This window comes from Bactrocera dorsalis, chromosome 5 (assembly GCF_023373825.1).
Source record: "Bactrocera dorsalis isolate Fly_Bdor chromosome 5, ASM2337382v1, whole genome shotgun sequence".
NCBI classification, from domain to species: domain Eukaryota; kingdom Metazoa; phylum Arthropoda; class Insecta; order Diptera; family Tephritidae; genus Bactrocera; species Bactrocera dorsalis.
Window position 1 is genome coordinate 23,855,681 of NC_064307.1, and position 23,595 is coordinate 23,879,275.

Genomic DNA, 23,595 nt, shown 5'->3' on the forward strand with positions numbered 1-23,595 from the left:
AAAATTTAAATTTTCCCATGCTCTGGAACTGATTCAAAAATAAAATCCAAAAACATCAATTCTGAAAGTTCGATAAATCGACTGGAAATGCTTCGATTAATCGATATTGAAGTAACATCTCTATAACGATATTTTTTAGTGCCCCAAATACCATTATCACTAGAAATTTAGTATTAATGTAATAAATACTTTGATAATACTTTTAAAACTAAGATACCAAGGACTAAGATTCAACGAAGTGCTTTCGATTTTCTTCGAATATTGCCGACAATTTTTACGATGAAAAATTCCATAATATTTCTATAGACCTAGTATGTATAAACAGAATGAAATATTACCAAATTACTGTCAAAACTCACATTGTATATGAAAATTAGTAACAATCAATAATCCTTATAAAACATGACCGACCCTAATGTTATAATACGAACAGCTTTTTGGTCCAATCAAAGGCAATATTTTCACTTTAAATTTTTTTTCTTTGCATACAAAAATTTTATTAGAATGGTAGTTTTGGTATTCTTATGCGCAAAATATTATATTTTAACTGAAAACGTTGCCTACATTTAGGAACGAAATTAATTATAACCAAGTCGTACACCTAATATTGCGTTAACAGGGCTATGAAGGGTGTTATTAGCTATTTATAAGATTATTTAATTTAAGAAAACTAGAAAAAATTCTTTACAATATTTTTTTTTAACTTTTTTGCTTTAAGTAACATTTTTTTTCTCATCCTCCAACCTCACTGAAACTTTAACTTATGGCCAATGGAGAATTATAGCAGTTTTTTCTTTTGTAGATAGTTAGATAAATAAGGAAAGAGACATTAGTTTTAATAATATCTTTAATTATAGAAAAAGAAAAGATATTCGAATATACTTTAGGGGAAAGATATATTTGTATACCCTAAACAGCGAGTATTAAGGTGACAAGAGGCTAGTGAGTGCTAGAAGGAAACATCAGAGAGAGCTTAGTCGATATGTCCAAATTCGTCGGTCTGTATATATGCGAACTAGTCTCGATATCGACCTCATATATTGCAAATGTCTTTTTCTCACCAAGAAGCTGCTCATTTAAGAGAACCGCCGTTATCGAACCACTACAAAATCCGCTCCACGACAGTCGGCTCTACGTAACCGAAACGGACCTTGTATGGAAAATTTGTTATTTTAACGAGAAAATGTGTTTCTTTAACGAGATAACTTCACGAAATTCTACGTGGGTTGTTTTCTATGGCAATGTTGCAATCCTCGAAAAAATTGTTTAGATCGACTCAACCAATAAAACCAAGTTGTAGATTTTATTTTATCCTTGTAGTATATAAGAAATGTGCTTGTGTAGGGTATAATAGCTGCTGAAACCTTAGAAGAGAAAAGCTCTCAACCTAATTTAATATTAGTTACGAGTAGTAACAAATGTAGTCAGTCTTACACTAGTTACTATTGAACAAGTTTGACATCAGTATTGTAACTAGTATATGGTTACACTTGTGCAGTTACCTTTTCTCAGTCAAACCCTTGAATTTTTTTCTGTCTATTCTCCACTTAATTCAGGTGACGAAATTTCTTTCCTTCCTTTCACCCCCATGCAAACCAACCGACTACCCATGCACTACCCACATTAGCGTTATGTATGTGTATTTCAAAGTGTATTCGTGGATGTTGCACGAGTTGGAATTTCATTTTAGTTAGCATAAATTCATCTCGTTTTGCTCCGCCTTTTCATTTCGCGTCAATATCAACATGTCAGCAAGTTGCAAATTCCAAAGTAGATGCCAATAAAAATGAAACTGCTTGCACTGCGGGCGTTCGCAGGGGTGGCTGATGTTGCTGTTGGTGTAGGTGTAGGTGTTGTTTGGTACAACGCCAAGAGTTGGAAGTTACATTCCTCACCTATTCGGTTTTCAGTTGCGAATAAAGCGCATACTTAAATCGACATTATCGGCAAAGGGGTCGTCAGCTGGTTGGTTGCCTGCCTGCACGGCGTTACTGCTGCAGGATAAACAGCAAGTCAGCATCAGCAATTTTCATTTCATTTGTGTGGGTGTGTGTGTGTCTATTTTATTTTTTACTTTTTCTTATGTATCACCTGTGCTGCGCGGCAAATCAATTGAATGAAAAGTGTAATGTGTGCAAAAAATTAGGAAAATAAAAAAAAACTGGCTGAAGGATGTGTCAGGAAGTGCAAAAAGGTGGGTGCGGATAGATAATGGGTGGTTGTAGCCGTAGTAAACATGAAATACAAAGTCACAACACGTTCGTTGCAAATTCCTACATCACACACACACACACATGCGTAGTATCATAGATTTGTACGACTAACTTATGCAAAGCAAATAATTTAATTTTAGACGGCAACGCTGACAAACATTTATACAATAGGCTATCGATTCAAGTGGCGTGGGTATGCGGTGTTATGACAAAAATTTCTGCTGATTGATGAATTTTGCAGGCAAAAGCAAATTTTGTATTTTTCACACGCACCGCCCTTTTTTTGTTGGGGGTATTGACATGGATATCAGCCTATAAACCTATTTTTGTGCACATGAGGGATTACATGAATTTTCATACCCAAAACATAAAGATGTGAGTTGAAAGCATTCAACATTGTAGCCTTTCTCATTCTCTTTAACTACGTTAACTTTAATTTGATTTTCGAATCGCACATTAGACATGAAATGTCGCACGTGTGTCCTAAGAAGGACTAAGGCGCATATGTGCGCAATTATTGCGGACCTTTCTTTCGTTGTAAGTAAATAGATTTGTCATATTCTCTTTATTCCATAGCTTTGTGTATTGTACTTAAATTCCTTCAGCTCTTAAATGTGACCATTTATGAAGATACTGCTTCTTATCATTGCGTTGAAATATTTCGTTATGGGTCAGCTGATTCCAAATGTATTGTAAGTGCCTCGTCCTCAAAGCCATTAGACCAGAAAACAGTCTCTTCTTTATTTCAGTAATCTCATCAGCAACATTTTCAACAAAAGTTGTAGGTGACTTCATATACCTTTCTTTCAAACAAATTCTTCAGTACAGTATGCCATTAATTTGAAGCGCAACATTTTTGCCACTCAAATATGTCAACTTACACTTTTCTTAAACCTCAGCAAAAAGTCATCGTATTTGAGTAGAAATTTATGGTGAAAATGATCTTGCTGGGCGAATGTGCCGAAAACAGGATTGTCCGGTTTAAAAGTGGTGATTTTAGCTTGGAATACGAAGAACGTTTGGATTAACCAAATGTCTGAAGATGAGAAACTGGAAGCATTGGACGTTGAAGATTGTTGCCAGACACTGAAAGAGTCCGCAAACTCTTTAAGCGTCACTCACACGGTCATTTCGATACGTTCAAAAGCATTTACGACAATCCTTAACGCAAAATATCAACTCTGAAAGCAGCCAAATCAGCGGAAAAGATGAATATATTGGGTACTCGAAGAAGTCTTTCCGTATTTTTTCAATATACATATGTCGTTGCAGTCCTATATCTCCACTGCTACTAATCACATTGTGTCATACCATATAGTGTTGGAAAGGTGAAATGTTAAGCTTCAATCAACCAAAAAATAAAAATAAATTGGAGGAAGTTGAAAAAGAGTTACAGCTATTCAAAAATGAGTTAAAATAATTAAGAAGCTCAACAAATGAAAGCCTTGAAAGGTTATGCCACGTGTTTGATGGGATTGGAAAGGAATCAGAAGAAAAGCTCCAGCCTGGTTGAACGATTGATTCTACATACATTTTACTGTCAACAACTTATGAGATTGAAGCAAGCAATCGAAAAGAAGCGGTCATTAGGACAACGCTAGACCACACACATCTTTGATGACTCGACAAAAACTGGGAGAGCTTGGCTCAGAATTTTCGATGCATCCCTCACCTTGCGCTATCGGACTACCATTTGTTTCGGTCAATGCACAACTCTCTTAAAGGAGTGAAGTTGGCTTCAAGAATGGCCTGTGAAAATACTTGTCGCAGGTTTTCGTCGAGAAACCAGAAAGTTTTACACTGGGGGAATGATGTATCTAGCGGAAAAATTGTAAGAAGTCGTCGACCACAATGGTACATACTTGGTTCATTAAAGTTCATTATAAATATTAAAAAAAATAAGTTGAAATTTGATTATAAATACGAAAAAACTTTTTCGACTAACCAAGGCGTGATATCAAAATAATGAACCATATTTGGTGGTATTAAAAGGGCATGCCATTAAAAGCTTCTAACACCTCGTGAAAATATGAATAGAGAACGCTATCGACAACAACTCATTAAAATTAATTTAACAAATGTTGAAAAAAATGAGAAATTTTCAAGGAGATATGAGACGATATTTTTCGAGATTTTGCCCGTTCTGACTACAATTTAATCCAATTGATGCAAGGTGTCATCACTAGAATACGGATAACATGAAAACAAGGGTACCAAAAATTGGAAAGAATGGAAAATTATCACAAACGGAGATATCCAGAGAGGTAGCTTTTATAAAATATTGTAAATAACACTTGAGTGACACTAATGCCGGAAAAAAATCAGTTTAGATAATTTTAAAATCTGCAAAGTTAAAGGCAACTGGCGAAGTATTGTGTTCATGCTCGGCTGTAGTGCCAAAGAAAAAGAGAAAAGCTGAAAAACAGCAATAATTGATGAAAAACATGTTCATTATTACACTCAACCGAGTAAGAGACTATTATGACTATTGAATTGATATTGTTATGAATATTATTATTATTTTGATAATTCGCTCTAGATATACACAGAGTAGAACCACATAAAAATTTATATAAATTAAGATTAAAATTAAATGTCATCTCTATTGCATGGAAATTTTTGCAAAATATTCAGGTATTTTCATACCCGAAACTTAACCAAAATACGTTGAGTCGATCCAAGACAGGTATTGAAAGCCGCTGCTGTTTCTTTCTTGCCAACATAATGATTTTCAAGCACAGCTTTTCAAATTTTTTTGATGTTTTCATCATTAACAGAGGTGATGGACGACTCGCAACCAACGTTCCTAAGAGTATAATGACGTTTGCTTAACACAGTTCCATTCTCTATAGTTTTTTTTAATAAAAATGAGTACCACCAAGGTTTCTCGACTCATATTCTCTATTTTGCTCAACAGCTGAATTCTTTATAATACAATATGTACTTATATTCATCAAAACAGTTCATAAGAGTACTGATTCCATTCGCTTTGGGCTAATCTTTACTATAGCATTGGAAAAAAATTTTGAAATATCTCGACAATCCTCCAATATAATCGCTGAATGCCAACTAGATGTTTGAAAAGTGCTTTTCTTTAAATATTTCATCTGATTTAAATAATGGTCTGAAATTAAATATGTCGCTTTGTTATTTTCACACTCAATTCTAATACATTTCTTCCTGCGTTTATTTGAAATGTGATTTTACTTGTGGTCAATATACAAGGCTCTCGTTTACTTTCACTTTTCTTCGTTTTGTTTATTTAAAGGCATTGGCTTAACATCCATCACAAAGCCACAAGATACTAGCGACACTTAGTATATACATTACAGACATTGTTTTTATATATAGATACGTTAAAAAATATACTAATGTTATGTGAAGACATATACATACAGTTGTATGTCTGTATATACGAGTTTATAGTCAAGGAGAACTTTTGAATAGAATTAACGCAAAGAAAATTTAATTAAAGCAAATACAATGCTCTTTCGAGATAAAGATAAAATATTCGTATTTAGACTCACATTAAACAAGAAAAATGGAACAGCTGCAATGAAGCTGTAATACCCTTCACGGGTGCATTTTTATAGACAGAAAACAGTATAAAAAATCTGTTTCGTGATTAGAATCGATCATTTTGTATGACAGCTATATGCTATAGTGGTCCGATCCGCAAAATTTCTTCGGATATTACATAATTACCTCAGAAAATAGTCCAAACCAAATTTCGTGAAGATATCTTGTAAAATGAGAAAGTTTCAGTGGTCTGTAAGTATAGACATAGCCTATAGTGATCCGATATCGGTGGTTCCAACAAACACCATCACCCATCTTGAGACCCAGCATTCATTATTAGATAATATTCGACCGTGGTCTATTCCTCCAGCGTGAAATGAAGAAAATATAGCAGGCATAGCTGAGAGTGTACACGAAGACCATGAAGGGTCGATCCGGGGTAACTCACAGCAACTTGGACTAACGTATGGAACAACTTGGCACATTTTAGGCCGACATCTTAAATAAAAAGGGTACATAATATAACTTGTGCAAGAACTGAAGCTGCTCGACCTTCCTCAGCGTCATTGCTTCGCTCTATGGCCTCTTGAAAAGTTCCCAGACAACTTCACGCTTTTGTGTTCAGCGAATAGACGCATTTCTGTCTCAATGGATATGTAAACAAGCAGAATTACCGCATTTGGGACGAAGAGCAACTTAAAGATATTCAAGGGCTACCATTTTATGAAATTTATGAAATTTGCATACCGCCTTACTTAAACAGCCGAATATCTCGAGAATTTTTAATGACAGCGGTTTTGACCTGGAACCTTTTTTATAGCAAATAAAATTTCCTACAAATTTGTCATGTACATTTTTTCTATAGCTTCTGTCATTTAGGAGATATATACAAAAAAATGCAAAATTCTTGGAAAAATGGGGTTTAGAGCCCCATAATACCTCGCTGGTGTGAGTTACGACTTTGTTGCACTGGGCACTTTTCTAGAGTGAACAATTCTGAGAAATATGCGTCTAAAGTCAAAGCGATGCCATAAAATATCTCTGAGCTGTAGGAATTTAAAGTTAAAAAATCACGATTGTAGTGTATTTTCAAAGGAAAATTTTTACATGCCTTGATCCAGTTCTTAATGTTAATATTAATAGCTAAAATTTTCAGGGAATTTTTTTAGGGTATTTCCAAGGAAATTTCGTGACGGGAAAAATTAATAGTTCAAAAAAAAGCACCCTAATGTATATATATTTATATTCAATTTAAAAATAATTGAGCGTGACCTTGCAATCTTTAGCAAAGAGTAAATACCTCGAAGCAGCATTGCAACACCCACACCAATGAACATGCACACATACAAGCTTAGAGAGCTACACAAGTGTGGGAATTTCTGAAAAATTCCGAATTGTGTATATTCACAAGCAAAAAAAATATATAAATATATATATATTTGTCATTTGTTTCATTTTTATATTTACTTTGTAGTCTTCTATTTCTTTAATGAAATGAAAATTCCACGCACGCAACGGGAAGCGTATTTACTCATTCGCCAGCGCCCACAAGCGCCGAAATGTATGCTAGCAAATACGGCCTAAGGATGCACAAACACATTCGATCATAACACACACACACACGAACATATAATAACAAACAGGCAGGCTTGTGTATATATTCCACCACAGCACATGGGCAAATATTCAATGCACAGCGGGGCGTTTTTGAACAAAAAGAAAAAATGGAAAAATTATATTTTAGCGAATATCACGCACTACTTCCTATTGACATGTTGCACGCGGTTTTTGTCTAACTGTGAGTGTGAAAAACAAAAACACACACATGCGACTTAAACGAATCTATGCACAGGGAGAGCAGTGTGGTTTGGGGGACTCTACCCACTAAATAAATATAAAGCCAGCTCGAGGGAGCTTCAGTCGCCGGTTGCTATGCTCTATTTATGACCAAAAAAATCAACTTGCAGCCACTCAAAAACTTTAAGAGGAATTTCTATGCAGAACGGGCGACGCGAAGACAGCTTGCCACAGCCAATGATGCCAACGCAAAGAACAACACACATACATACAACGAGATAGACTCTGCTACGCAACACGACTTAATTAAGAACAAAGCAGCTTAGCAGTTGTTAAGATGTGGCCAACGCGCAAGCACACACACACACTCTTACACATTCCGCTCCTTATATAGTCTACGCTTAAGTACAAGAAGAAGTTATTCCAGCCGACGCGCTTGGAATAACAAAAATGAAATTTAATGAAATTTAAAGTAGAATTAGCAGCAGTAGTCGTGGCAGTCTTCTAAGCGCTCTTACTGCTGCCAACGCAGAGTAACGTTCGGCTAAGAAAAGTCAGATATTGCCAAAAACAACAACAGTTTTACTATGGCAGAGTCTAAGACAGCACTAATACCAACTGCGAAATGTACTTGGGAATATAGCATATAGTAGCCGCAATAGTAGTACAGTGCTTTTATAAAAGTGTGTGCTAGTTTGAGTTATTAAGTCGCACAGTGGGCACAGAAAGTTGCTGACAGTATAAAAAAAATATTGCTGGTATGGTTAAAATTCAGTAAAAAATTGTGTTAAAACAAATAAAAAAGTTGCCTGCTTAAACAACTAAAATCTTCCGATGGGTTATTTTAAATTGTAAGTTTCAAAAAATAACTACCCAGAACAAACTAAAATCCCGATATTTCGGGATTTTAATTTTTTGCGAATTATGAAATCTCGATATTTCGAAATTGTGTTTTTTGGCAAAACAATACAATCCCGAAAGCTTACTTTACATTTTCGATGGATTATTTTAAATTTGTAAGTTTCAAAAAATAACTACCCAGAACAAACTATAATCCCAATATTTCGGGATTGTTATTTTTTGCGAATTATGAAATCCCACAAATTAAAAACGTATACAGACAAATTTTAATTTTTTTTTTGAAATCCCGATATTTCGGGATTGTATTTTCTAGCAAAAGATTATTGGGATATTTTCCTAAATAATTTCATAACTCGCAAAAAAATTACAATCCCGAAATATATCCAATATTACTACGGTCCAGTTATTTTTTTACTACAATATCGGGATCCCGAAAAAATAATCAATGAATCTGTTTGAAAACCTTATCTGGCTTCATTCGATTTTCCGCATAAATTTAAAATATTTGCTGGGAATATTTTAAAATATTTTGAAGATCTCCCAAAGAAACACAAAACTCCAATTGTGTACCCACTGTGCAAGTGCATAATGAATTTATGGCATTCGCCATGCCGCTGCGTTGCTGTGCACTTTATGAGAGCAAACACCAGCATGCTCATATAACGGCTTATGGCGACGTGTGTGTATGTGTGATTTTTGTGTCGCATCGCTAAGCTCTAAACTACACATTAATTTTATGAAGAATTTAAAATTATAAGTTAATACTTTAATCGGTGCTAAGCACGTAACGAGTTTAGTCTATTGTTTACAAAGGAACAATGCTGCTGCATTGATAAAACTCCGCTACTTTTGGGAAATGGGAGAAGATGTGCTTGAGTGCCTTTCACAATGCATTCTTTGCAACGTTGAAGCGGAGACAGCGATGGAGTATATTAAAAATATGCAAGGCGAATGTAATGATTACTTCAGAGAAAAGGGAACTTAATTAAAAATTATTTCAGTGGGACTTTTAGGACCCCTAAGCGGTAATAAGTAAACAAAGAACTTAAATCTAAAGATCTAAGTGAAAATCACAAAAAGCAGTTAATTCATTTCTTTTATTTCTAAATTTTTAAAATTTTGTTTAATGGTTCCATAATCGTCTAAAAGACACTAATTTTTTTATCTTTAACATCTTTCATTACTACTTTGTAGCAATTTTCAAACAGTTAGAGAAAGCAAGTCGAAAAAAAAATATAATTAGTGCTTCATCCGGACGTTCCCTACCTTTTTAATGAAGAAACACAGAAATTTCAAATGTAATGGGAAGTGTTTACTTTCATTCGAAAGAAGACTCTTTGGCATTTATTCTTTGAAGATTTTATCTTTCAGACGTTAACCGCGGCTACGTCTTAGATGGTCCATTCGTTGAGTCCAATTTTCGATGACTCGTTCGAGCATTTCAATTGGCAACTGGCGAATGGCACGCGTGTGTTTTGCTCCAAGACCGAAATTGAAACGAGATTGTACGCATAGACTTTAGACTTTACATATCCCCACAGGAAAAAGTTTAACGGTGTGATATCACATGATCTTCGTGGCCAATCGACCGGTCCAAAACGTGAAATTATCTGCTCAACGAAAGTTCTCTCAATTAATCCATTGATTGATGCGATATGTGATAAGTGGCACCGTCCTGTTGAAACTAAATGTCGCCAAGATCACGAGCTTCAATTTCATTCATCAAATTGTCAGTTACCATGGCTTAATAACGATCGCCATTGACTGTTACGTTCTCACCTGCATAGTTTTTAGAAGAAATTTGGAGCAATGATTCCACTGGCCCACAAATCTCACTAAACCGTTGTATTTTCTAGATGAGTTGTTCTTGAACCGCTTCAGGTTCTTCTTCGTTTTTTTTTAATTTAATTTGGCTCCAAAATGTCTTCTTGGAACTTTCTATCTTTAGTATTTCATCATTAGTATTTTAATAGTGCATTAGTTTTTTGCTTCACATGAGGTTTGTGTCTTTGCTTAAATTTTGGTTCGCGCCCATAATAAGCGGTATTTTATTTACATATACCATAAATATAATATATAAACGATAGGAAACCACAAAAATTTACTAAATGTGTAACTTCAAGTTACACTGGTTTACAGTCATTTTGAGACTGTGATGTTAGAGGCTGTTTCTAGCTAATTTTGAGTTGCTAAAAAGTTTCCCAGCACGTAGAATTTTTTATGGTGGGCTATAGGACTCAAACACCACTTTTTAGCACATTAAACGCAAATTTTTTCTTCAGATTTGATGAGTAGTTACAAAAAGTATTATAAATGTTAGTTTATTTTCCAAAGTTCAGACGTTGCCTACATTTAGGCTAGCATTTAAGTAGCAGAAAGCGTGAATATGGTAGAGAGACGAGAGCAATACATTTTATGTCAAATTAGCTAACCGGCTTTACAGAAACTGGTGCCATATGGTATCTTTAGGCGGCTAAGAAAGCATCACAAACAGATATTACATACAATTTTTTTAAATAACGGATTTACAAATAAAAGATAGCTAAAAACACGCAAGCCATACATGAAAAGCATGACAGCTGCATTAGTTTACGAAACTATTTGCACTCAGTTAAAATAAAAATCACGTCGCCCAAGAGTAAAATGGCGTTAGCGCTATTCTTATAGCTCGCCACAAACATTGCATACTTTCGGGGAGGCAAGCAAGGATTTCCTTGCAGCCACTAAACATTTGCTCTTACTTCCCAGCGTAAGCAGTAGTATTGTGCAACTGCGAAAAAATATTTCTAAGAGCGCATGTAGTAAGAGCGAACAGCAAAGAGCGCGCAAACCGACACGAAATAATTCTTCTTCGTTGCTAATTCGTTTACTGCTGCTAGTGGACACGCTGCCCACACAACGCCGCATTGCCAATTTCATGCTGATTTTTTCGTTCGCCACATTTGCGCTCAGTTTTACTCAATTCTCTTTGCTGCAACGTTGTGAGGAATCAAAACAAGCGGATAAATTAAATATTAACGTAGAAATCAAACTAACACACATACATACAAACATATGTACATATGCAAAATTAGCTAATAAAATAAAATAAAAATAGAAAAAAATATTTTTTTACTAAAATAAAAAATAAAATAAAAGTAAATATTTGCCAAGCGAGTTAATTGTGCAGAAGCAGCAGCGTCAGTCGAGGCGTCAGCGGGCGAGACATACGATGTGCTTGTGCCATATGGTAAGCATTTCTTAAGCATGAAACACATTTGTCGCCTTCCACTACACGCTGCCTTAAGCCTTAGTATGCGTGGCTTTAAATTTTTCCTTGTCAACATATGTTGGAGAGACAACGCCACAGACACACACACACACATATGCAAACAGTGATAAAACTTAGATTTGTGTGTATGAGACGTCCTCTGGTGCGCGTGTATGTGTGGCCTTATGTGCATAAGTGGGATTGTAAAGTGCCGGCCGTAAATCTTGAGCGAATTTCGTTTCTATTTTTGAAACTAAAAGTGTGCGTACATGTGATACTACTAGCTGTGTATGTGTGTGTGTATTTGGTTTGGGGTTAGCTCTTTTATGAAGAACCCTTCTGCGCTTAAGCATATGCATGCGTGTGAGTCCGTATGCGTTAGCCATATGTGTGTGTGTGCCAGTGCTTTATTTGCGGCCATGATAGTGGCATGTTCTACTTGGTTGCATATTGTGTCTTTTTAAGCACGTTTAAGCTATATTTAACGAACATCATAAGGGAATTTCAAATTTTGTTTGGTTTTGGTTATTTTTTAGTAAGCGAATAATGTTTGGACAGCTTCTTGAGATGATGCAGTTCAGGCAATTATGTGATGTATGGATACATCAATAAACCTTATATCACATTGATTATATTTGTCCCATCTGTATATAAGGATGAAATTTTGATTGTATGATTTGCAAGTTTGTATGCAATAATTGCCTTCAAAAATAGAATTCGTACGATTTTACTTTAGGTACTGCCATGTATGTAGGTCTAAATGAGGTGTCTGAGAACTAATGTGTATATTTTTCAACGAAAAAGGAGGAAAAGAAGACTTTACTTTTCATTTGCATACTCAGTACGAAGTAAACCTGTTAACAAAAGTTATTCTGCGTTGGATTTCAAGGCTGGCATTGTTGTTGATATTAATACTGGTTCCAAGATAGACGAAATTATCTACAACCTTGAAGTTATAACTGTCAACAGTTAAGTGAGAGCCAAGTTGCGAATGCGACGACTGTTTGTTTGATGACAGGAGATATTTCATCTTGCCCTCTTTCAATATCAGAACGCTTTACATCTTTGTCCAACCTGGAGAAAGCAGAACTCACAGCGCGGTTGTTATGGCCAAAGATGTTGATGTCATCTTCTCTATTCAGCTTTGCAGCTCGAATTATTTTCTCCAGCTGTAGATTTAAGAAGTCGCACAACTGGTCTGAAACCACTTTTGGTTTGGTTAGGTTAGTTTAGGTAAATTCTCACGAAGTCACGAATAATTCCACTTGAACTGATAGACACGCTTGTTGGTCATGGAGCCTAGAACTCCTAGATGTGAATCAAACAAATCGTCACATATTGACAAAACGCTTCGAGTTAGCCGCAAATTTATTGAGCTGGCAAAAATCTACTCCAGACAATTCAACGGTTTCGTAGAAAGTATGGCAACTGAGGTGCTTCAACCTTAGTCTGGCGAAAGCTGGAGAGAGGAAGGAAAATGCATAGATAGCTCAATGTCAATGGTTCTTTTACGTTCCACTATGCTAGTAAGCCAGAAGGCTTTCGCAACCCCGTAAATGCTGGTCATGCACTCCTTGACTAGCTTTGAGTGCACTGTCAGCGAGAAGCTCTGCAAATGGATTAGCACCTCCTTAAAAGAATCCGATTTTCGGAGAAGTAAACCGTGGCAGTGTCCAAGTTCTCAGAGATGATATCGAAGTGAGAGAGGATTTCGAAATGTCCTTCTCTTGGCTATTTAATGTGTCCAGTAAAGTGCCATCGGTTTTTTGTTGTTTTCAAAGTTTTATTGCACTTAAATATTAAAAAATTCTTAGAGAATTCTAAAGAGATTTTCAAATGAAGAAAATGAAAATATCTCTTGGTAAGAAGAGAAACAGTAAAATAGTTCTACATAGATATTATTTGAGAAATTTAACAATATTTCTCAAATCCATTGACATTTTACCCGTCAAGGTTAGGTTAAAAATGCCTTCCAGTGACAAAAACCAACAACAATCTGACTTGAACAGCTTAAAATGCTGGTACGTTTTGATCACTAATACTCATTAAAAAAAATTAGTTAAATTTTTTACTTTGGATCCATCGAATCATAACACCCTTCACAAATGCATATTTTATGTCATAAATGAGTACAAAAAAGTTCTCCATCTTTATTTTTATCGGTCAGTTTGTGAGAGAATCATTTGCTATAGTAAGTTGATGTAAACGTGTGACAAATTTCAAGGCGATAACTCAAAAACTGAGAGACTAATAACACAGACGGTCATGACCAAAGGCTCATCACACTGATCATTGTATACACTTCTTAGTTTTCTTCTAGGTGTCACAAACATCGTAGCAAACCGGGTATAAATATTTTTTACTATAAAACTTTGAAGTATGGTTTTCTGACTATTAATACATACAAGCAAATATATCATAGGTCACAACAACAATTAATTTTCCCCATTGGTTTCAAGATTCATAAACAGTTTTTTTGCATTTCTATTATTTAATTATAACTTCTGATTAGCCTGTTCCAAAGTCCGTGAATATTCTGATGAAAACGACAAAAAGTAACCACGCCTTGTACCGTTTGATAACGGACAAGGAAAAAACGCAATAATAATTACCATACAAATTAGTGTCAAACATCGAGTGACGTCCGTTGTACGCCATCGCCATCGCAATCGCAATGTCATGCAAGCACACATACATATCGACAGACAAATACATACATATAATCTCATTTATAACACATCCACGCATAAATACATAACTCCGATGGATGTTGTGTAGATAATATACCGATATTTAGCGTGTGAATGGAAACAATGGACGCAGGCAAAAAATATTAATGTATTTTGAGCTATTCTCCTGGTGGCTGGTGCAAAAGTGAAAACGAAAATGGCATGAAAAGCGAATAAGCTAATATTTTCATTGAACAAAAAACTAATTTCCTCTTGACACTAACGTCATTGACAAGCTAATTTCATGCCACAACACACAGATTTTCGATTTTTCTTCTTTTTTTTTGCGTTTTAATGTTGTCGTGTTCTTTTTTTTCTATTTTTTTGTTTGATATTTCTTTACTGTTTTTTTTTTTTGGTGGGTGATTATAATTTTTATCAGAATTTAGCATACGATAAGGAAACAGATACGGGATTTTATTCATGTTTTTCCAAGGGAATTGTGTTTGTTGTAGATATCATTATTTCTTCAACTTTCTTTATGAATTTTGTAAACAACAGGGAAATACCAAGGACTTTCTACAATTGATTGATACAATGATTGGAGTGTAAGAGTATATGTATTAAGCGGGTTGGTTTACAGCGAGCAACGAAAGCGGAAAAATCGCATATGCGGCAATGGATCAGAAACCGGTTTCGAGTTAGCGATTTTTAAAGCGAAGTTTATTAGGTATCATACAAATTTGTTCGTCAATTTTTTTAGATATCCTAACAAAATTTAATAGGTAAGTGCACTTCGATATTCTACTGATCATTTGTCGGAAACTGTCAGATCGGATAAGTATATCTCCTATATAACCGATTATTCAGATTTTGTAACTTGTTCATTTGAGAAGATATCTTAACGAAATTTGGCTAGGGTATTATATTAGATAAGACAAGTAAATATGGATTGCACCGCGACCTAGGGTCTATTTTGCCTTCGACTTATAGCTAAATCGGTGTACGACTTCATTGTAATGTCCCTAAGCAGTAGCTTCAGAGCGGAATTCCATTATATTTCCACTCGGCCTTACTGCTGAGAGTAACTTTAAACTTTCTATGTAGTGAAGTTAACCCTTTTGGTATTGCTATTCCTTAGAAGAAGAGCCAGTAGTATTTTGCAACTTAGGTCCTTCATGGATTGGAAAGAGATTACCTTACCTCTGTTAAACCCTTCTGCTGTCATTTGGATGGCGACTTGACCGATTAACAGGTAAAAGGGAGTAAGTTCCAGCATGGCGTGGCACCCGACTCGCAGATGCAGGCGAAATGTTGAAGCTTCAATACTCCTAGCGAAGTCTGCGATGCTTTCGGAGCCCAAGCCACTGCTCCATATATGATAATCGATCGCACGATCATGTTGTACAACCACCTGATAATCCTTGGCTTGTAGCCCCTGGATCTACCAACAAGCCGATTGCAAACTATAGGAGCCTTCGTATCTTCGACCATCGTCAGATCAACATGCTGACCTAGATATTTGACCGTATTGGTCATCTCTATCTCTACTGAGGCCATGAGGTCAAGCCTTCGTCTCGTAAAAAGCGTCGTCTTCAAGGGATTGATGTTTAGTCTAACACTTCTGCACCATCTCTTAGCTAAGCTTAGTCCCCTTTGTACGATATCGCAGAGAGTGTCATCGAATTTTCCTCTGCCTATGATAACAATGTCGCCCACATATCCTTGACAGCGGATTCCATTGTTATTTAGCAACACAAGTAAGCTGCTAATGCAGAAAGGCCGTAGCTCCTCCGCACTGGTCGTATAGGTTCAGTCGGTTCCGTCATGTATTTTAATGGCTAGTACTGTGTCAGTCTTTCGCTTAGGCAGACCCTGTGCAGACTTGCTGCCTCTACCGTCGAGAAGACGTTTTCACAGAAATTTCTGACTTCGCAGACGTAATATCCTTAATTTAGGTAGTTAAGTTGCATCTATACTCCTCTTAGTTCCTAATACGTTTGGTCTTGTTGAAGAGCTTACGTATCTTTGATCTGAGTACTGAGAGTCCACTTGACCAACTGGTCAACTGGCGGCTCCGAGGATATGCATTTGTGATGACCTGATGAATGCTCTGTCTAGCTTCCCCACCCCATTAACATTTAGCTTTAAAATATGCCGATATGTAGCCCAATTGGTGTTTTTAAGAATACGTTTAAGGGGTATTTGAGTGACATCTACCTTCAGCCCGAATCTCAAGATCCTGTGAGGTATTATCTAAGACAATACTGCAATCTCCTTAGAAATTATTGAGATTGAATCATTAAATTATTCATGTCACTCAAACTGAATGATCGGAATCAAGTATGTGTATACTTTTGAAATATTTTGCAATTTTGAATATTATTACATCTTCTGTGCAATTGAAGTTAACATTTTTTCCTGCATTGCCTTGTTTTTTGGCCATTTGTCTAATACACATAAAGTGTTGCCTACATTTAGGCTGATATTGCATGGCTCGAAACAGGAAAGCAATAAATAGACCATACTTTAATACCAATAAAAACTAAGAAAATATAAAACATAAACATCTACTGAGTTACTAATTCGTAGAACTACTTTTCATAGCACTATGGTAGAATGCTTTTATGACATCTCAAATTTTAATACCTTTTTAATTAATACCGCTAACAACGCCACTGACATTTGACAGTCACTGAGCTTGAAGCATTACAAAGCGCTCAACACTTGTGGCCGCTATAGAAATGAAGCGAAGTGGTGCCATTTTTTACATTTTTTAAACTTAAAGAATTTCTAAAATATAATTATTTATTATATTTATTTTTATTCGGCTGTAATCGTGTAAGCGGTGTCTACGCCAGTAAAGAAGAATTCTTTATTAAGAATAATACCCAATTTTCTCAATTCTTTACGTAATTATTTTGTGCACTTGCTGCCACTCACATTCCTGCAACGCTGTCATCAAGTGTCATTTTCCTCCGATCTTATACATTCTTGAGTTAAGCAATATTTTCCGCGTCCTTGCATGCCTGTGTGTAATGCCTAGCATCTGCCACCCCCACCCGAAAGTCCACTTTGCGCTAATCCGCATATTTTTTCACATCTCTAGCTTTGCAGTCGAATCAGCGCGATATTTTGCTTTCTTTTTCCTTCAAATTCCTTTGCATTCTGCGGTTAAGTGTGATTCCAACAACACGCGCATAACTGTACGACAGATATACATATATATATCTATATATATATATGTACAACTACCACAACTAAATATATTACGCTGTGCATGTATTGGTATTGTAACGGTGACGCGTCGCGACGGTAGCCATTAGTAGCCAATTTTCTATCATTGCTTTCATCATCTTCCGGTCGGTTCCGGTGGAGCACTTACGCGTCCGTGATTATTTTTACTAAAATGCGGGCATCCGTGCACTTACCCTATTCATCGCCCACGCGAAAGCACACAAACCGTTATACATTTGTATATCTATATACAAATACGTAACATTCTGCCCGTACCCAGCAGCCGCTTCTTCATCCCGAATTCCTTGGCACCCTCGTTGACTTTGCGTGCCGCAAAGCCCGTCAGCCTATCAGTCAGCCAAATGGGGGTTTATTTTATTTCGTTTTTATTTCTAGTGCGATTTTTTTGAGATATCCCATTTATATGTATTTATGTATATGTACATACATAACCATTTACATTCTCTTCACTTTTGCTATTTCCCTTTTGATATGCCATTACGGCAACAGGTTGCTGTCGGAGGGAAATGGGCGCTTCTTCCAACTGCGTAGTGAAGTGGGTAGTTTTCTTGCTTTGCGACACTTTGGCACTCTCGACGTCGCTTTCCTAATCTTCACGTAGAACACTTCAGTAAATTTTTATAATTCTCCACGCTTGCTGGCTTAATATTATCCGTCGATATGTATTTATATGCGTGAGCCTACCGCATTTGTGGTTATACATATGTATTTATTATGTAAAAGGTGGACATTCATCATTCGTTGGACGTGCTCATTTAATACATAACTTTTGACCAACAGAAGTCGACACGTACGCGGATAAAAGTGATAAGAAGGAATAAATCCAACAATGTGTAATTAAAGTTTGTGCTTAAATTTCAGTGAACAAAAACGCAGTTAAAATTATTTAAAAACATGGCCATATGTTCTTCGTGATTGTGGCGAATTTTAACTTTTTTGTTAGTGGTATTCATAATCGCGTGGACAACTAAATAGTTTTATAATTTTTTTTACATAACTTAATCCTATTTTAATACCAACACATTATTATTGCATACTTTTGAGCGCCGAATTCAAGACTACCCACAGACTTGATAACAGCTGTTACTTCATATAGGCGGCTATATCCACATGTAAGTTGCGAAATATTGACCTTTTTTCTAATTTATCGATTATATTATTTGATGTTAACCCGACAAATAGTTTCGGAGTTATGAGTGTGTACGCTAAAGGTATTAATGGGTCGGGGCTTGAAGTACTCTTGAAGCCGATGTGGATAAAATTCAGTCGTTGTTCATGATTAATTTTGGAGTGTGTTGTGATCAGTTGGATAAATTGAATGATGCACTGAAACAGAAGAGGTGAACAGTTCGAATGTTTGGACGTATTTTCCAAGTTAATATTCTCCAGACATAGCACTTTTGAACTGTTATTTGTTCCAGACTCTGCACAATTTTTTAGATGGGAGAACTTTAACATCAAATCAAGACGTCACAAAAAATACATTTCATGATAATAAGCTATGTCCAAAAGTTACCTAAATAAATCGCCTGTTATTAAATCTTTAGAAAGTATCCAGCAGGCAGGTGGTGTTCCGAGATGTTTGGTATTGTATCTCTCAGCAGACGCTCTATTAATTTTTCACGATAACACAGAACAATCGAAGTGAATTGAGAAGTATCTCACTACAGTAAGGCTGAAGAAAATGAAAAGAACAAACGTTTATATTCAATTTAGTTATTAAGCATGCTCAAACAAACAAATGAAAGAATCATTTAATATCCCAGCGAAAAGACAAACAGGTAATCGGCATTCCAAGATATATGAACGACATTCTTATTTTTTATAAAAAAACAAGAAAAAACGTTAACTTCGGCTGCACAGAGGCTAATATACCCTTCACAGGTGCATTTCTTTTAGTAACTATATGTCCAGTTTGTGTGGAAGCTATATGCTATAGTAATCCAATCTGAACAATTTTTTCGGAGATTATGTGATTACCTTAAGCAGTAATCCATGTCAAATTTCGTGAAGATACCACGTCAATTGCGAAAGTTTTCCATACAAGCGCTTGATTCCGATCATTCAGTTTGTATGGCAACTATATGCTATAGTGAGCCGATCCGAACAATTTCTTTCGATATTAGATTATTTCTATAAACAATAAGTCATACCAAATTTCGTGAAGATATATCGTCAAATGAGGGAGTTTCCCATGCAAGCATTTGATTCCGATCATTCAGTTTGTATGACAGCTATATGATATAGTTAACCGATCTGTACAATTTCTTCGGAGATTACACTGTTGCCTAAGAAAATAGCCTGTACCAATTTTTGTAAAGATACATTGTCAAATGTGAAAGTTTTCCATACAAGAACTTGATTGCGATCGTTCAGTTTGTATGGCAGCTATATGTTATAGTGGTGCGATGTCGGCAGTTCCGGCAAATGAGCAGCTTCTGAAGAGTGTGGGACTAGTTCGTATATATACAGACAGACGGACATGACTCAGCTCAACCTACTGATCATTTTTATATACATATATCTGCGAGGCTTCCTTCTGGGTGTTACAAACCTCATGTTAAACTTAATATACACTGTTCAGGGTATAATTATAACCTCCTAGTTGATCACATACGTTTAATATCAATTTACATATTTACCGAAATATCACCATATATCAACACCTTAAAAAATTGTTATAAATTCTAACCTTACTTTGTTTTTTTCTTTACAGGTAAGTGATGCTTTGTGATTTGATTTCATTTGTGGAGTGGTAAGTCATTAATAAAAAACTTTTTTAATTAAAAAAACGCCACGTTTTAACTTTGAATAACTTTGATTCCTAATTTGCCTTAAACATGTACAGATGGAAACTAGGTACATCGTTCTTTGTTAATATGATATGGAATATATGAGCTAAATCATAATTATATTATAAGAAAAAATGGAATATAGAACCATTTAACGATTCAAAAATGTCATAACCATTTGTCTTAAACCAAAGAAAATATGCAGATCAACGTTAAGAAAGGGCTAAAAATTTAGCATTATTCTAAATATTAGGATTTGCCATTATGTTTTGAAAATTATATCCAATAAACGACCTCCACAGCTGGTTTTTATATATTCCGGTCGCGAGGCCGATTTTTTTTGCAGCAATTGGAACCGTACAGTGCGCTTCAATCAGACTGCAACATTATGACCGGCTTCATTTTTGAAGAAATATGGATTACTGATTCCTTCTGCCTATAAAGCACGCCGAACCGTGACTTTTTGAGAATGTAATGGCGTCTCAATAATGGCTTGTCAATCCTCAATCCAAATGCGACAATTTCTCAATTTAACGTGTTCATTCAACCAACAATGAGTTTCATCCCTGAACAAGATTTGTTTGTGAAAATTGGGATCAGCGGCAATCTCGTTTTGGACCCATTCACCGAGCGTACCTGGAACATGTTCCGGATTAAGTCTGCTCATTGCGAAATGACAAAGCAAACTGAGTATAACTCAACTAACAGCTGTCAAAGAGAACAGCTTCGAAAAAAGTATTCCTTCGTTGAAAAGCACACATCTAGAAACATCTATTATATCCCCTAAGTAAATACATGTGTCGGTCATTCAATAACAAAAATAATATTGTCACAGCTCTCCTCCCTTTAATACAATATAATTTTTTCCACTCACCACTCTTGTTAACTTGTTACCACAGCGCCGAAATTGTCAAAGTTTGCTTCACTTTTTTCTCCTTCTTTCAATTTTGTGCAGCATTCCGTGTTGCTCGGCCAACAGCGTTGTACTCTTCGCATATTTGTATTTGTAATAATATTGATTTTTGCGTGATTGTTATTTATTTTTCATCATAAAGGTTGTCGAATGTGTGCTAACAATTTCTGTCGCTTTGCGTCCATTTTTATTTCATTATTCTTTTATTTATTTTTCGTGCTTTTGTAATTTTTGTGCCAATAAATGGCGTCATATTATTGAAATCGTGTTTAACTTTTTACTCGAGCCTTTCATTTTTATTGCCGAAAGTACTTTCTTTTCTTTTCCGCACATTTTTGGCTTCTACACGGTTTCCCATGTAACCCAAAGTGCATTCTTTCTTACAGAATCTCAACAACTCTCTTACACTTAGCCGCACGAACACAAGTGTATATTCACGCCTTAGGCGATACACATATCCCGTCGCATATGCGAAAGTTCTTACGGAAATTGGATATGTGAAAGTTTTCCTTTTTCTTTAATTTCAACCAAAAGTTAGGTGAGCTTAGTTTGGCAGACCATAAAAATCTCCGAAAAAGGTGGTAGTTCCGTATAGTACGAGTATTTTCTACTTTTTAAGCATACTTTTAGGAGGAATGTAGAATGCAAGGAAAAAGTATTGAACAATGTCGACTGCAGATTGGAGACAGTGGATTGAATCGAATTTTAAAGTATAATTATAGTATCAGGATTCTACTTCGAAAAATTAATTGTATATCAGTTCTGGATGCTCTGTTAGTTGAAGGTAGTATAATACGATCTAAGTTTGGAAAAGAGTTGTTGTCCCATAAGTGCCGTCAATACTCAATATTTTTGTTCTATCTTACCTCTTTCTTTCTTCTTGCTTTGCATGGTATTGGTCCTGTAATTTTTCTATAAATGCCTAGAGATCCATACTAGTGATAGAACTAGATCCTAGTTTGAGCTATAGAACTTGTAGAATTTGTTTGGTGGATTTTCATGAATCAGCATACATTCTCGGCAAATTTTTAACTTTGGTGCTGAATCTTACACTCTCCTTCCCTATGTCTATCTCTATCCACAAGATCTCGAACAAAAAAGTTGACATCTTATTTATCGATGGAATATGGAATAAAGTTTTCAACACAAGGTAAGTTTTCATTGAATGTTATTTTATGGAATCAGCGCTGCAAATCCTAATTCTTGTTTCAAGAAAGTACCTGCGGGATGTTTTATAGTCTTACTGGACTTTCCTTACGGTACTAAAATTAATATAAATCTTTGGCATTCCCCAATTTTTTTGTTCGACGACCTCAGACTCGGAGCTTGTGTTTTTAAAACAGAATACTGAGGTCACAAAAGAGCACTTTCATATAGAAATGTAATATATTCATGCAGATAGTTTCGCGTTTGGAACCCTACGACAGAGGAGGCTATGTAGAATCTAAAAACCGATCGACCTGTGATAAACTAGCAGTCAAGCCAATTTAATGGATCCTGACGTTCTGATGCCGCAATGCTTAGAATATGTACAGAAGGTTTTCTTCTTTTTTGGGGAAGGAGATTCGCCTCCTGCTTTCAAACGGATGTTTTTTGGATACTTGCACTAAGACCAGAAGTTGTGAGCTACTTGAGCGATATGTAAAATTGTTATTTCTGGCCACTGCCAAGCGAATGGCGCTCAGAGAATTTTCCTCACATGCGTGAACTTCTATACATGCCTCCATCCTAGAAGGTGTTCTCACAAAATCACTTAAAGGTCTATCAAGGTAAATTCTTCCTTTTGTATATTAATTTTTGGACTGAAACTTCTGGTTATAATATTTTGAGTTTAAACTTTTATACGCCAACATTTTAAAGTGCTCAAAATTAAATGCAGCACATAGCTTTCTGCGGAGCAACTCAGCGGTGTTCACACTCCCCATTGGGGGCATGAACACGTGAGACTTTTAACAACAGTGCAGCGTTTGGAGTCTGCAGCGCTTCTTCCTCGGTCTATGCACAATAGCACAAAAGTAAAGCGATTTAGATGCAGCAAACTGTGAATGTGGGTGCGCCCGTGGCTTGTCAACACCCGTGCAGCTGCTACAGCTGCTGCTTGGCATTGGAGCCGAATGCGTGCAGCAGCAGGAACTCAACGCAGAGTTGCACCGACAAGCCTTCGTACTTGTACATATTCCGCGTACGGATTTGCGGTTTTCCACTCTGCAAGCGAAACAATTGCGACTATGCGGGTGAACCCCAAAAAATTTTCCTCTGCATCTTATTCTGCGATAACTGCAACGTGCGGGAAGCGTAACCCCACACAACCTCCCTCAGGGAC

General features: G+C 36.0%; 1 protein-coding gene across 11 annotated transcripts in view; it reads left to right on the plus strand.

Annotated features, from left to right (window-relative positions):
• LOC105223964 (protein alan shepard) overlaps positions 1-23,595 on the plus strand; it is a 591,866-nt gene that overhangs the window by 425,538 nt on the left and 142,733 nt on the right. The window contains exon 1 of one of the 11 annotated variants that reach the window (XM_049458186.1): positions 11,466-11,619. The exons of the other annotated variants lie outside the window; for them this stretch is intronic. Within the exon in view, the coding sequence (XP_049314143.1) occupies positions 11,602-11,619 (18 nt within the window). The 5' untranslated portion in view covers positions 11,466-11,601. Of the gene's footprint in view, positions 1-11,465; positions 11,620-23,595 lie in introns of those variants that run through there. 11 annotated transcript variants of the gene reach the window in all.